General features: G+C 52.9%; 2 protein-coding genes across 2 annotated transcripts; both read right to left on the bottom strand.

Moving 5' to 3' along the window:
* Nucleotides 1-1078: 1078 nt before the first annotated feature.
* On the bottom strand, nucleotides 1079-2502 carry BDP55DRAFT_561783 (uncharacterized protein; the record flags this gene model as incomplete). Its single annotated transcript, XM_060570100.1, has 3 exons — nucleotides 1079-1982; nucleotides 2041-2321; nucleotides 2383-2502. 3 exons carry the CDS (start codon nucleotides 2500-2502, stop codon nucleotides 1079-1081), a joined length of 1305 nt encoding a protein of 434 aa, XP_060424863.1.
* A 2050-nt stretch (nucleotides 2503-4552) lies between these two features.
* Nucleotides 4553-5109, bottom strand: BDP55DRAFT_636412 (uncharacterized protein; the record flags this gene model as incomplete). Its single annotated transcript, XM_060572880.1, has 2 exons — nucleotides 4553-4805; nucleotides 4949-5109. 2 exons carry the CDS (start codon nucleotides 5107-5109, stop codon nucleotides 4553-4555), a joined length of 414 nt encoding a protein of 137 aa, XP_060424862.1.
* Nucleotides 5110-15919: the final 10810 nt, after the last annotated feature.

Here is a 15919-nt window from a genome sequence, read left to right as displayed (position 1 = left end):
TTCCTGATGTGCATGGAGAGTCAGGGATCGCAAATTCCTCGGGCGTATCGAACAGCTCGAATGAAGTCAAGCTCGGTATCAGATGTTTGAGTATTGAAACGGGGGTACACGTCGACATGCCCGAGAAGGTGGACATTCTGAGTTTCCTTGCCATTTCATCAGACTCAGAATGGATAGCTTCGGTGCCATTCCGTGGCATGGAACTAACCCTTTGGTCGATTAGACAACGCCCCCAAAAGGCCATCTACAGTCTCGGAAGCCGCATTACTGCTATTGAGTTCTCGGCAAAGTCAGATCTGTTGGCATTGGCAGACAAAGCTCAAACTGTACGGATCTGGTCGGTCACCTCAGGGCAGTGTACACAGATCATTGATATGGGATATGGCCTCACCACCCTATCCTTCTCTCCCGACGATGTACACTTGAGGACACCTTTCGGGGATATTGCCATCGACAAGTGTACCGTTACAGTCGGAGTAGTCAATCTGACCTCAGGGGATGTGGAACTTGAAAATGCGTCTATTGTACAGCAAAATCCACGCTGGCAAGGCTATGGATTGGACGTAGGTGGTAAATGGGTCACTTGGAATGGCGTCAATATCATGTTGTTGCCAGCTGATATCGACCCTTCATCGAATTTGAAACTTCCTCGCTGGGATAATAACGAAAGACGACATCAAGTGGCCGCGGGCGACTTCGTTGTTTCATGGGTAGGTCCCACCGGCGAGTTCTACACCTTGGGGTTTTCCAGAGATATCAAGCCCTTTGAATAAGCCGTCCGTCCTGAAAACTATTCTTGATACTTTTCATGCAGCTAGTCAATTCTCAGTTTGGACTTTACCCTGTCTTCCTGTGTTGAAAATTATATGGCCTCAGAACAAACATAACGCAGCTTCTCATTCTAGTCTGTAGAACTGGTCACAGGGTAAATTGCAACTCATCTGCAGCTCGTACTACTCATTCCATCAGACTGAGCGTGCTACTCCACCCTTTCGCCTCAGTCCCAACCAGGCTTCTTTGATCATATCCCTTCAAGGACTCCCGAAGATAACCAAAAGTATTGAAGACCAAACGGATCTCAATATCCTGCTCTCCGGAACGCTTGATCCAGCTTCAACTCAAGAACCTGCCGCTGCGCCTGAATATTCGCCGTGATCCGCGCATTCTCCTCCTCTCCAGCTCTCTTCTTCTCAGCGGCATCACCCTCGTCGATGTCCTCCACCTCATCAGCCATCATATCATCAGCCTCCGGAGCTGACGCCAAAGCCCTGGGGGCCATCCGCATACTCGCCATCCTTGTCGAAGACAAGGTTGCGCCCGGCAGGAAGCCCGGAGCAACGTACTTCTTTGACTTCCCAGCCGAAGCAATCAAAGTAGACAGCACCGCGGCGCCAATGTCCAAGACATTGTCCGCCTTGAAGGTATCAGGGTCATTGAGGAGCTGCAGTCCAATCCCAAAGGCCACGGACAAAAGGGGCCCAGCCCCAGGAATAAACCCGAGACCGAGCTGAACCACGTGCGTGACCAGGTCTAGGATGAAAGAAGAGTACTTGTACGGACGCCAGCCAACTTCAACCCCAAACGTCGCGCTGATGACGTTGGCGAGATCAATTTCGCGATGGAAGCCCTCTGCAGCCAAATTATCGTTGGATCTCCAATTAAGCCCCGCGTACGCGACGAGGAACAGCGCATCGGTCTTGGTCTTTGCGTTGTAGACGCCGTACTCGGGATTGCGCACCTTGTGAGGGATAGTCAGGTATGTTACTAGGTCCGGGACCTTGAAGAGCCACGTCAGGCCCCGATCAAGGCCGAGACCTGCCTCACGGGTAGACGGGTAGGTCCTTGGCTCTCCTACGGTGTTGAAGCAGTTGATCGTCTCGCGGGCCTTGAAGTCAATGACGACGTATGTGCAATACTGCTTGTAAGCTTCGTCGGTCTGCTGGCAGACGGGGAAGTAAATTGCCCGGATCGGGATCGTGGCACTAGGGGTTGTCATAGTCAGCACCTCGCGCAATAACCGGCTGAGCGGGCAACACTTACTCAATCCATAGCCACTGCGTGTCTTTGTTGCGAATCTTGACGGGACGCAAGATGTACTTTCTCGGTCCACCCTTGTCGCGGTCACGCATCTCGTTCCAGTTCAGACTGTTTGGGTGGCTGGTGATGGCGAGCATGCTACCGGGATCCGTGGTCTTGCTCTCGCCGACAAAGAATCTGTCCCATTGTACGAAGCGGGTGTTGTAGAGGTTGGCATACCCGCCCTCAATTCGAGATCGCGGGTGTGTCGGCGCGACGTTTCCGCTGCCGACCCAGCCGTTCCACTAGATAGAATGGTTGAGCTAACTGCGGCTTCGAGCTGAAGTGTGAGGAGGAGGGCCATACCTGGTATTCTATGAGGACATGGCTGTAGAACTGCTCCGCGTTGTCTGCAGACCAGTTGTTTCCGTAATTCAGGGACGACCTGACGAAGAAGCATTCGCCTTCGGGAAAGTAGGAAGCCATTGGATTGAATGGTTAAGCAGAGAATCAATGAAAAAATGATGCGAGGACAACTTTGAGAGTCCGAAGGTTCTGGTCTTCGCGTGGGCAGCTTAAGTTGGGAACAACGGGAAAGGCAGTCAGAGGGCCAGAAGAAGAGAGTTTTTATGTTATCTTGCGACTTCAAGTTTGCTCTGGGCAATTTGGTGCAGTCTCACAATGTCTAATGCCACTCAGCTAAGTAGTACTCCGTACCTAGGGTATATTTTCGGCGACAGCTTTCGAGTGCACCCTGATACCACTGTGATGCCATGACGGGGGAAGTGAGAGGGTATCAATGATCGAGAGCAGAACTCGGTGAATGTCTCAATAGCTAGAAAACCGTGATCTTGAGACATGCAGTCGATAGACCCTATGAAGCTCAATTCGATAGGCTAGAAGTGTGACGATCAAAATGGGTTGCGTCGATCGCAACGGGACGAGCCGCCCGGAAAGTGTCACAACAAGGCGGGGTTCGCATAGGAACGTTTCCCACTGGGCGTGGCCTGCATCTATCGAGCTGTAGTGTTATGCAGTGTGCAAATCGGTTGTTATTTGTTTTGTCAGTCTTCACGGCCCGATACAGTTACCCCGACTTCATCCCGTATCCGCATCGGCGTAGCAGGATCACGTCGTCCCGCGTCAGACCGGTCCGATGAGTGCCCTAACAGCGTTGTACATGTCCGAATGAAGCCGTCCACATCATGCAGCGCTCCGGCCCATCATGCGGCCGCCGCTTGAGAATACGAGGAGTTAAGATTTGCCTTGCGATTTACCCCTCCGTGGGCAAGAGCATGCAGCATTGAGGAATGTATACGTAAACAGATACTTCTTCCTCTGGCCTAAAACCAGAAGAAAAGTCACTCATAGCAAGATGGGAGGTTCATATTAGAGGCGTGCAACGGCAGAGGGGTGAGTGAGGTACTGAAAGCCGCTACAGGTCACTGAAAGTGAAGATGATGGCACTAGCCAATCTCCATCCTTCAAGAAGTGGGATGTGATATTCATCTAGGAGCCATGCCATCCGGAACGCGCGACAGCGAAGCAATATTTAAGTACCTCAATCGATCCGTGATGTGCACCAAACTGGACGTCCTGCGAACGGACCTCTCTCTCTTTCTCTCAAAAGAGAGCATGCCTGGCCTGGAAGTTCAGCATAATTGACATCACAGAGCGGGCGGAGCCGACATCAGACGGCCTAGTTCAGTCGTGCATATGCCAAAGTTTGGCAAAACTTCGGATGGTTCGCAGATCACAAGCAACGACAAGCCCCCTGGCCGAGCACTGGGCAATTGCCACGGTCTACGCATCGGAAGCTCTCATGCAGCGATACCTCCGCCCGCAGACCACAACCTGAGCGATTTCAGTACTGCTGGCTGAGACTGACGTCATGTAGGGCGGAACTCTGGGACAATGGCAGGACTGATGGAGTCCCCCGCGATCACGAGCTTCCCATTCAACATGCCGAGAAGGTTGGTTTAACATGTTTGTATTATGCTGGGCTAGCCAGCATTACGGATGCCTGGTGACCATCTCTCGAAAGACAAGAATCCTCCCGTGGGTTGGTGGGCTGAAGCCTTACCAAACCCAGTATGCAAGTTACCTCCCCACAACCGGCCGCCTCCTCCAAGGCTATCAAACAGTAGAGTTGAACCTGGACAACTTGTGCCAAGGCTATGGCCTCAGCTCATTCGACCCTTCCAGTCGTTTACCGCGTTCCCCAAAGTTCAGGCTGCGGGTCCGAGTGACGTAAAACATCGGAAACCATAACGTCGTGACGTGTCCGACCCTTTCAGCGAAGAAAACCAACAGTATCGAAGATGCAGTGCCATGCTCGCAAATGTGGTTGACGAAACCAGGTCCTCGGGGGGCTTATGTACAATCCCCTCACCCGACGAGCAGAAGAAAGTTTCCAATCCGACATATCCCGAAACCCATAATAGTTGTTGACGAATTCTTTCATTCGTGTAAAAGTGCAGCTAAAGTGCCGTATTTGAATCCGAAGGGGTCCCTATCACGGGACGACCTGAGATGACTACCGGCGCTCTGGCTCGAAAGGGTTCTCGGCTCGCTGGTGAGGCTGGCGCTCGGCTTCGAAGGGGTTGTCGTTTCCGGGTTGGTTATTTTGGCCATGCGGCTGCCAGGCACGCGGGGGCTTGCCCATGGTCGGGTGATCGTAGACGTCGCCGTCGATCTCGAGGTCAATGTCGTCCTCCTTGCGCTCTTGCTTTTGTCTTCTCATGTGCAACACAGTTAAGACACCAAGGGTACCGCAGATGAGAACAGCACTGAAGAAAAACAGGCATGTTAGTCTTGGCTAAGCGATTGATGTTGAGGTAGGCCATGGAGCAGATGGGCGAGATGCGAATGCAAACAAGACTCGTAGGGAAGGTAGATAGGGCATAGTGCGGGATTGTTCGGATAGACCTACGCAGTAACGCCGATGGTGATACCGATAATCTTGGACGACTGGAAGGGCTTTTCGCAGCGAGAGCTGTTGTCGCCATCCGCACAGTCATCGCGCACAGCGAGGTAGCGCACAGCGCGGGCGACGGGTGCCAGAAGGCTCGAGGCGGTTGTTGAAGAACTCATGATGCGACAGTGGAGGGATCGGGTTATTGTGGATATGATGTAACGGCTCGAATGTGGGTTGGAATATCGTTTGTATGTATCCACGACTGGATTCCCTCGATTTCCGATAGAGTCGCAGAGTTCGTCACGTCGCTTCAAGTACAGTAGACTTGTCCCTTTCGTATTTAATTCCCTTACTTGAGCTGCCTGCGTCCTGTCGGGACTGTCGCAATGCTCGTCCTCGAATTCTTATCGTTCGGTTGCGGCGAGCGGGTTGCGGCTGGCTCGTCTGTAATGAGTGGATTCGCCCCTGTGTCGCTTCTGTGAAACCGGATTCGGAGCCCCTGGTATCGCTTTCTCTAGTTGGCAACGGTTTTTTATGCAAGGAGTGACTGTAGTGAAGAAGAGAGAAAACAGTTGCGAACAGAGACACCAAAAAAGTGGTCGATGCCAAGAGGAGATGCAGGACGGAAGGAAGGAACAAAAGAGTGACTGCCCGGAAGGTTTGCGTTTGTTGGAGAGGGAAAACAGGAAGGGGGCGGCGAGGAGGGAAAGAGCGCGAGATTGAGGCGGGCAGGGACGGGAAAGCAACCTGGAAGGAATGGAAGGAACGGATGGAATTTGGGAAGGGACCCGACACCATGAAAACACGGGGAAAGTGGAGGGAAGGAAGGTGAGGCAATCTGCCTTCCTACCTATTCAGGGGAGGGGCGGCCGTCTCAGGGTCCAGGGGGGAAAGAGGCAGGCACCACCGCACGTACGCCCGATGCAGGTACGACAAGAGCAGGCGCAAGAACAGGAAGGAAGGAACCCGTGGGCAGACATACACACACCTACAACCGTGGACAGGAAGGAGCCCGTAACCCCTCCTCCCTCATTCGACAACAACGTGCCTGCCTCAAATGTCTCTATTTTCAACCATTCCCTCCATACCATCCCCCATCAGGAACGCATTTGGTCCATCAGTTGATTTAGCGGCTGCGCATTCTGCATATTCTGCATTTGCGAGGAAAGACATGGTTCCAAACTGGGGGAAGAATGTGGCTGTGTCTCACTCAGCTTCGTTTTCAATGAGGCCGAGAGTGCCGGAATTGGCCGTCATGATTGGTTCATTGAACCCCCCCCCCCCAAAAGGCCTCCCCTTAAAACGGCCCTGAATAGGAACAAACACGAACCTGGGTCCCAATTAAAGGGTCGGCGGGATGGTCCTGCGATCCGAGTCAACCGAATACGGCCAATCGGCAGCCAACACGGGCGACCATACTGCCGCAGTCAGTCGCCTCAACTCTGGCTTTGCCTCCCTACAAACTGCATAACCCAAACACATTACTGATGACACTGCCAAAGAAGGGTCCGAGAGGGGCTTTTGAGTCTTTCGTGGGCCATCGTGGGCATCGCCAATTGATAGAGTGGGAGCCTCGGGATTAGAGTGGCTGCCAAAGAATTGGTCTTGCGGGGAAATGCTTGTCTCGTGTTTCACATTCCAAACTCCCTGTTCGCTGTGTCCGGTGAGAAATTGGCATGTCATCCCGTTCTTTCGAGGTCGGGTGACACTGTGGCAGACAGAACTGTTGCGTTGCGCGCGCGACGGCCCTCAAAATTTGATGGGTTTGGCAGCGTGAACTCTGTGAGGGCGTTCATCCCGCCATAATGTAGAAAACGCGGCATAACATTGATGACTGAGCACCCGGGCAATCAACAGCTTTCTATTAGAGTTCATGACGACAGCGACGTCAATTGACATTTTTCTTTACACCAGACGACAATGATGACTCTCAAGTTTTCTTTGCTACTTCTCAACCCGGAACCGCGGCACAATTTTAATCTCCCCTTCCACTCTGCTGTCCCCCTCACCGAGGCAGCGGCAGTGACTCAGCGACCGCCTACTAATAACCACATCTTGTGACATGCTTCAGACAACTCACCGCATGAATTGTAACGAGTTATCCCGGCGATAAGGCCGACGGGAAGAGCCAACCGACGCACCTTTCATTTCGCCTAATGAGCCTTGTGGTGCTCGAGCTTCCACTCACATCGCAAGCGTGACCGCCGACCAGAGGGACGGACGCACTGACCAGGAAAAGCAAGACAGACCATTGGAAGTTTGTTAATAATAGAACCCTGAGACAGTGCCCCCCGCCAGAGTTTTCTCCCCGTGTCCCTTTTTTCGGAATGCCCTCGCCTACTGCCGAGGTGCCGCTGGCGTTGGAAAATCCCCCGACTCAATTTATCTGTGGAGGTACCCTGACTTGTCGGAAGCCTTGCGGGATGCCGAATAATTGCGATCACCAGGACCGCAGACCCGGATACGAGCAACGACAGGCAGTCCGACGGCCACCTTACTTAAGTTACTTTTGCGTGATTATCGCTCCGCGTGATGTGAGGTTGGCCGATGCGACTGGAATTCATCTGCACGACGATGGATCATTGAACCGCATTCTTGGGATTTGTTCGTCGGAATGCAGTCGCTATTGCCGTTGGGCCCAGAACAATCGAGCCGGTGGACTCGAAAGGCATTTTCGGCCCGAGGAAGGCTGGTGGACGGATATCAAGCTGTGCAATTGCCCCTCCGATAGGGCCATGAGGCCGCACGGGGTGACCTCCGAGCGATGGATCCTCCGAGAGGCGGAAGATTTCTCCGAAGCGGGGCTTTGCTATGTCTTCGGTCGCCGGATCCGCTTCCGATGACTCGAATTTCGCCACTCAAGTCTCCCGTGTTTTGTGGGTCTTAGGTCCGGTCCTGGAAGCAGATGTCGAAAGAGTCCTGAGGACTCACGGGGCGTGTTTCTCCAAAACAGCCAATCACGCCTCCTCAAGACCGTTATCAGAGTTCAAGATCTTGGCTGACTTAACTTTCAGGCAATGGAACAGAGGCTTCCCTTCCCAAACGCCTAGAAACGTCCGAGCTGGAGCGTGCAGAAGACAGCCTTGCGGTTCCTAGCCTCACGAGAGGTAAGAATTGATGATCAGATGGATCCGTAACACGTTATACAGACGGTAGGTAAGTAGGTAGGGCTTCCGCTGAGGCAGAGTTGAGACGGAAATAACGCTACATTCACAGCGGAACCGCTTTCCTCGTTGGGAGTTGCGTCTCAACATATAGAGACATATCAGTCCCGTTCGCTATGGACTCAAAGACCAAGACTTTTGCCACTTTTGCGAAAAGCCATGTGTAGTCCAAGCACCGAATAACGAGGTCATCGTCAATCGTTTCGTTTCAATTAACGAGAGCCAAGGCCAAGGAGGAGAACACTTGACTCAGTGGAAACTTCGAAAGTCGGAATTCCAGATTTGCAATGTTGCCACTTGCCATCGAGTATGCGAACACCTCGGCATAGAGCACAGGATTTCAATCATGAATAGGCATCCTCCGATGCCCCATCTTCCGCTGTTCGCCGTTCTCCATGAACATGCAGTTTTGCGCTCCATGTAGCTCTCCGCTAGCTTGTAAACATTACCCATGTTCTTTGTGATACCTAGCGGCGGCAGCGGCTCTTCCCTCGTTCACCCTCGCGGCGAGGCTAGTAAGGTAAGCATACTGGATCACAGAGGAAGAGAATGAAAAAATGGTTCACTGGGACGACTGGCACCTGCTCGCACGCCTTTTCCATCTTTGTCTGTGCATTCCGACGCCATTATGTAAGAGTCTCGTGGCCCGTCAAGCTAGACAGGTAGGAGTGCGGCAGGCATGCGAAATGTTCTAGACTCTCAAAAGGCTTTTTGCTGGTAAGCGAGAATGGGTCGGGAAGGAGAAAGCACGATGCGGAGCGGCGGCGGATGGAGGGGGAGGCTCGTTGGAGACTTTTGGGACGACGGTGAGGATAATTGAGATTGGGGGGCCAAGGCGGGCCAGACTGGGTCTGGGGGTCAGACAGCGAAGCCGAACAAATCCATTTGAAGACAGCCAAGAAAATGAGGCGTCAGCGCTAGGGATGACAACATTTTCGGCAATAGAGGTTGTGCTGCGTTTCTCGTGAATGGCTTTGTCTAGGACATCTCCGAGGGAGAAGGGGACCGGTGCAGTGAGAGAGGTTGAAGTCGTGACTAGGGCGCCGAGAGCTTCAGCCGCCGGGCGACGCCGTGGCGGGGCAGCAGCAGCTCAGAGCTGTGCTGGGAACTAGGACCTGGTCGATCCGCGGGGGACGGGCCACCACGGGGGAAAATCGATTTTGTCCTTTTCAATGAGGGGGTTTCGTCCTATTCGCGACTTACACTCGTCGACAATGCCTACGATCAGCCCTTGACATAAGGCGTGATTATGACGATGTCTCCTTTAATTACCCCTCACCTGTCTGGATTAAAGTGTATTTGGTGTAGTCGACCGTCCTAAAGGAATGTCCACGTGAACAGCGCTCATGTGACGCGACGTCTCATTCCGCGGAGATACAATCATCGAAAGGGCGCGAGTCCAGGCCATGATGATCTTGCGACACGAATGCCACCACAATACCAATGGAAAGCCACGAACCTGGGGCGCTCGATAATGTGGACAAAGAAGATGCATGTAGTTGAGGCTTGCCGTCTAGCGATATCCCGCCTCAATTTTTAGTAGAATGCGGGGGTGTAAAGGTTGTGCTGAAAAAGGAAAACCTGGGGAAACTTGAAATGGTTTGCTCGCGATAAGGACATCGAGGTTGAGTGGTTGAAGGGGTTCTTGGTCCCGTCCGCGCGGGGTTTCACTTGGATCTCACTGCACCTGGTGCCATGCCGGGGAAGATGAATAAGGCCAAGCGTTATCAGCCTCGTAACGTGTTGATATCAAATCGATTATCTCTCTGCTTCGAGCCTGGCGCTCGTGTTCGTGACCGTTTGTTTCTGTTTCCTCTGCCCAGGGCTCAGTGACGTGAGTAGGGGCAAACACGAGATGTTGTTGTCTGATGATTACTTAGAGTTGACGAATGGCGGACTAGCCGTGACCTCGTTTTCTGCTTGCGATTTGGGATGGACTGAGCGTCCAGGCCCATTGTCACGATTCAGTATCTATCTACAAAGGGAAGACGAAGAATGATCTGAGAGCAAAACGATGAACTCTTGGCTTGAGAACTCGAGCTCGGATTTTGCCCTGTCTCGAGGGTTGCACGTCCAAAAGAGCAATGAACATTGAAGCAACACGTGTGTGAATGGGCACAGGTATGAACCTTGCTGCAGAATTTTGACTTGCCGCGCCCGTTGGCGTGTTTGACGACGGGCCTTGGGTGACGCTCAAGTCAGCTCATTTAAGATTTTCTAGAAATCCGAACTGACAATTTCATACTTGCGCCTGTCGCATGTTTCAAGAGGCATGGCTGCCCTGTCTTTCATCGTTGCCGTTGGCCGTTGCCGTCCCTACTTATAGAACTCATGGGACGAATGACTCTCCTAGGATCCTGTGAGCCCATGAGGATCTTTTTACCCTTGGGGATGCATGTGGCTTTGGCTGTTCTGGTAGGCTTCTAAAACGGTCCGTGAGATTGGCCTGGCCGCGTCCGTCCCAGTGCCGTCCGCGCTGCCGCTGAGGGAGCCGTGAGCGTGCGGGCGCGGCGCCGGTATCGGGGGGGATGGGCAAAAGGTTTTCTGTTGCGGGAAAGTTTGCACGATCTTTCATGAATCAGGAAAGGACAGAAATTGAAGCGAAATTGGGTGAATGTCACGATGTGACCGGCAAGCGCAACAGAATGCCGGCCAAGAGTATGACAGTATGACTCCCCTCGAGCGAATTCGGCGAGCGTGACGAGGTGGGGTGGTTGGAGGGGTTCGGGATGGTTCCCGGATCACCGAGGAGGACCCTGAAGCGCAAGGGGCCACGGGGGGCTAAGCTAGGGAGGGGTGGGAATGTCTTGCTCGGTGTTTGGGCATTGGAGGCGACGGTCACCGATGAGGACCGCCGGCTAGCGGTGAATCGGTGATGACTCTCCACGGAAACATTCTTCCCCTGGAAGACACCTCTGCGTTGGATGATGACTATTGGCGTGTGAGCGGTTAATTACTGTTGTAGAGGAGATGGGCATCATTGAAAACATTAAACAGCGGAGCTGGACGATCTCGAAACATGCGCATGGAGAAGACACCACATAAAAATCAAGCCTGCGAGTGAGAAAACTCCATAGAAACTCAGGAACAATATTCGTGAGTTCGTTGTTGACATCATGTTGGCGACCTCCTGGCTCGATGTACCTGTCCACAAGAAAAAATATGCTGGGTTACAAGTGTACATTTACGACGAGTACCCACACTCGTAGCAGGGCTGCAGGAACTGTGGTCCTTTGCCCAAGTTGGGAATGGTGGTTAAGATCGTGGGTCTGAACGACCGCTCTGGATCGCGATGGAAGTGTTCCATCTCTTCTCTCTGAGCTTAGGTCATCCGCCTTTGGTCTCTCGCTGCCCAAGGCGTCGTGGACTTGCGGCGTTCATCCATCGAGAACTTTTTCTATGGGCATGGTGGAAGATGGAGCAGATTCTCCAGCTCAAAGCTCCATCCAGTCTGCAGCTGTGGCAGTGACATGTGTGGGAAATCAGTGGATATCAATGCCTGCGCCAGCCGGGGTGGCTAATGGATGATGGATGGTTTCTTTCTGCCCACGGGGTTGGAAAGAAATTTTCAGCTGGCTGCTTACTGCGGCTTCGTTCCCTTTTGGAGATCCCACGATGGAATCAAATGTGAATGCCAGCAGCCACCGGCATGAAGCAATGGGGTACTACAACCCTCCACCCCCTTGGAGCTCCGTCTTCCTTTTCTGAAAAGGGTCATAGAAGTGAGCGCCCAAGCGGCGTCAGGGGGCTGCGAAAGGCACATATACGGATACTAGCCTCACTGGGTATGCTGTAGCCGCCTGTTGGAGGGGTTCTTGGCTCCTGGCTCGTCGGAGACATGTTATTGGGGTTTACCGAAAGAGACGGAAATTTTCGAAGAGAATATGCGCCTGGGTAAAAGAAGAGTAAAGAAAAAAACCATCGAAAATGGGATGGGCAGGTGACTCCGGTAATACGTAAGAGAAACTTCATGAGTGGCCCGGTGGCCTTGGAAGTGGATATTTGGCCCCCTGCTTCCCGTCCCCGTTTTCTCCGTTTTTGTTTCCCTAAAGTGGGATTTTTGGCTTGCGGTTTGTTTCCACATATTCACGATCCTAGGCCAAGTCTAGAAGCACGTTTTCCTAGCCAGGAATGACAATCGCACGCAATCGAGCAGACTTTGAAAGGGAAAAAAAAAACTTCAAGATGGCGGCTCCATTATGGGAAAGGCGATGGCTTGGCAGGTCAACGCGGCTAAATGACAACCCTTTGCGGGCAGGCGAATGGATGGACTTCTTCCCGCACCGCACCGGACCGCATCCCTTTCCCTCGGTTTAGGACTAGACCAAGCTGAGATACAGTAGAGCCCGGGATGGCCATCCGTTACGGGGACGGAAAGGCACTTTTGAGGAATGGTTGATGTTGGTGATGGTGATGGTGGGGAATCGCGCGGCTCACTGCTGAGTATCGGCACAGAACGAAAGACGGTGACGGTGCGCTCCGTCGGTCAAGCAGACCTAATAGTCCAGAGCCTCAAAGTGTTGACCGCGAGCAATAGGAGAGGCTGAGCGACGTACCCCGATCGGCCGGTCGGACGGTCGGGTTGGCACTTTCGACCCTTTTCTGTTGCGACTTGGTCCGGACTGCAGATCCGGTGGTACGATCGAATAGGGATCTTAGATCTATTTTGTCTTGGAGTAGAGGTGCAACACGAGGTTTCAACTACGATGCTGTGGCGGTGATGTGTGGGTTACGGTGATGCCGTTGACTGGTTTGCGAGATGTGACGAGAAGCCTCCTTGTTTACTCTATTCCTCTTTGCGGGTTGCACCTCGGTATGAACTACTTACGTTTGTGTTTACTGCAGACTGCTAGGCTGCTTGCCACTTGCTGAACTCGACTTACACCGGCGTTGAATACGTGTTCCACGCCTCGACGCCACTATGCGTGTCAGTTCGAGAAAAAGCAGATGGCGCTAATGACTGATGCCATCATACAGATGTATTGCGATGGCAAGATGAGCCAGAATGCCGATGTACTCAAATGGTTGCCCGTTCAATCGACATGTCCGTTGCCGTTGTGGCTCATTTCTGCATCTCACGATATGTCACCGGCTGGGCACCCGGGGCAGATGCCCCGTGGGCCGTGGACACCTTCCCCAGAGGAAACCGGAGAACATCAGGTTTGCAGCTTGCTTCTGCCGACAGGTGCATTGTGATGGCCTTATCAACCAAGTCACCTGCAATGTCATCTGGCACGACCACACCTCGTGGAGAGCTCCGGTTCTTGGTACGGGTTGAGAGGTTGGAGGGACCCCGCAGCGCGATTCCTGGGCAACAATAGAAAATCGTACCACATGGCATTGTGCGACTGCATATGAGGGAAGAGGATGTGGTTTGGTTCTGCTGGTTTCCTCATGCTCTTAGCCAATGGTGTCATTTTCCAGGACTATGCTGGCGGCGGCTACAACCTAGTTCGGTCAGTGCTAAGTTTAAGGTGCCGCCCGATCTGCTCTCTGGCATCAATCTAGGTGATGCTGGCATCATCCTCCCGTCTTGCGTTATTACTGCGATGCGCTGGAAACACCTGGATGGTTGGCGACTCCATGGGCCGTAACCGGCTCTGTTGCGGACGGCCGAAGCAGCATGATGCCATCCACATGTTAGCTGATGTGCTGTAACTTGTAAGCCTGTAACTAGCTGTAACTGCGAACCCCTTTGTCTCCATTGCGTCTGTTTCCTCTTGCTGCTACTGCTGCTACACGTGTCTGGCTTGTGGACGCATCAAGAATTGGTTTCCCCTCCGTTGCATCATCCAGTACGACGCCGTGCCCCTGGGCTTGCGCCATTGTGGACTGCCGAGCACGACCTCAAGGGTTCGCAAATCGTGATGGCGGCGTGAGGGAGAATGAAAGCTGAGGCTGGTTGTTCCCTGTAGCGGTCAGGTACTCACTGTACAGTACCACTATTACAAGTACCCTACCGTCTGTCTCTTGTCCAGGTTGTCTTGGCTCTTTGATGGCTCTCTGCCCAGGTTCCGGCGATGGTGCTCCGGGATGAGATATACGTACCGAGTTTACCTGACCGCCGCGCTACAGGACCGCGATCAAGCGGCGGCATCTCCTCCCAAACAGCGCCGTCCCTTGCGGTGGACGGCCCTCAAACTTGAGGTTAGTTTCCAACTTCCTAGGAATAGAATACAACTTACGGATGCCCTACGTACCTACACGTGGGCCCGCCAGGACCATTTCTCAGTGTCATGGCTGAGAAGGGAGGTTGCGACTTTGGAGCCAGGCGCATGGTCAGGCGGCCACCAAGGAACTCGACCCATGCCATGGCAGGCTACGCCATGCCTTGCAAAAGTTGCAACAATGAACCAGCTCGGGCCAGCATCCGTCCTTCTCAGCCAGTCGAAGGGAGCTGGTGGGCTCAGTCACTGGTTGGTGTTGGTCATGTTCGGGAAGTGTCAGTTGGCGCAATGTACAGCTGCGCTTGGAACAAACTGGAGCAGGTACTTCGCGCAATGGACCCATCTGGTGGAGATGGTCCAGGCTCTTTTTTTTCACACTTTTTTTTTCTTTCTTCCCATCCTTGGTTGATTCACACACCTCTCTGCTGGATCCGCGTCCACTTCCAGTAACAGAACTGCGTCTCGATCAGTCACAGTTCCCATGTGGGTGTCTGATGAATAGCTGATGTACACGATGCCGCGCTGGCTGGGCCGTGTTAAAACGCTGGAGCGGAGCATGTGTCGCCAGGTACCCTTCCAACTCATGACACATAATTACCCTATGAAAAGCTTGACCATCACGAGCTAGCAAGACATAATAACGCGACGGTCCTGCTTCACATCTTGCGTAATAAGAGGCTGCTATTACAAGAGTCTACTACCACCGTGACCTAGTTTTCCCCTGATCTCTCTCGTTGACATCTCCAACTTGACGATACCCTCACGATACCTTTCGTTCGAGAAGCCGAAAGGAATTCTTGCAATCTTTCTGGAGAACCCCGGCCACTTTTGCCTCCTCCGCACTCTGCATCTCATCTCACCCGAAAAGCCCGCCGTTAAGCGCAACGCTGCAGCTGCATCCATCCCACATTAGCACACTTTTCCTGCGCCCTACCTACCACCCCGGTCGACAAACGACTTACACGAAGGAACGGGAAAACCAAAAAGGGAAATTCACAAGAGAAGGAGTCATCGCAATCGCAAAAAGCCTGCGTTTGTTCATTTCCCATACCCCTCCACTCTACGATCTCGACTTCGATCAACCCGAGACTGCAAGACACTTGGTTTTTTCTTAAAGCCAACCTCGCCTCTTCCACGCCTATTGCGAACGAGAGAACGAAAAGGGACGACATCATCTGCTCTCCCACACCCCGCACCATACTATCATCCATCGCTTTGGTCGCTTTTATCCCATCTTTCTTCCTCTCAGCGCGCATAGCGGAAGTAGATCCCGTCCACCACCACCGCAACCCAGCCCAAACAAGCTTCGTTCTTGGCTGTTCGACGCCATAAAGAGAGAAAAACCAAAACGGGCAAAGGACAGAACGAGAATTAGACCTTGTGCTCCTACCACCCACATCACCTGGGCCTTTCTTGCAAGGATTCGAGAATAGCGAGAGAAAACAAGTCATCGCGCTCCACTCTCTCTCTCTCCCTTCTCTCAATTTCCAAGTCTCTGTCCAAGTACAAAGAGAAAAGGGCCCCCAGACACATCATCGTCTAGGCTGCCCATCAGACCCATACCACACATCACTCATCAGTCAGTCAGGGAACATCAGCAGACCTGCCGTATCCCGCCCATCAGCTCATCAACGCGCACTTATACACACACACAC

This window comes from Colletotrichum godetiae (assembly GCF_030913485.1).
Source record: "Colletotrichum godetiae strain CBS 193.32 chromosome Unknown BDP55scaffold_53, whole genome shotgun sequence".
Taxonomy (NCBI): Eukaryota; Fungi; Ascomycota; class Sordariomycetes; order Glomerellales; family Glomerellaceae; genus Colletotrichum; species Colletotrichum godetiae.
Note: the sequence above shows the minus strand (reverse complement) of the source record. Positions and strands in the feature narration are given on the sequence as shown.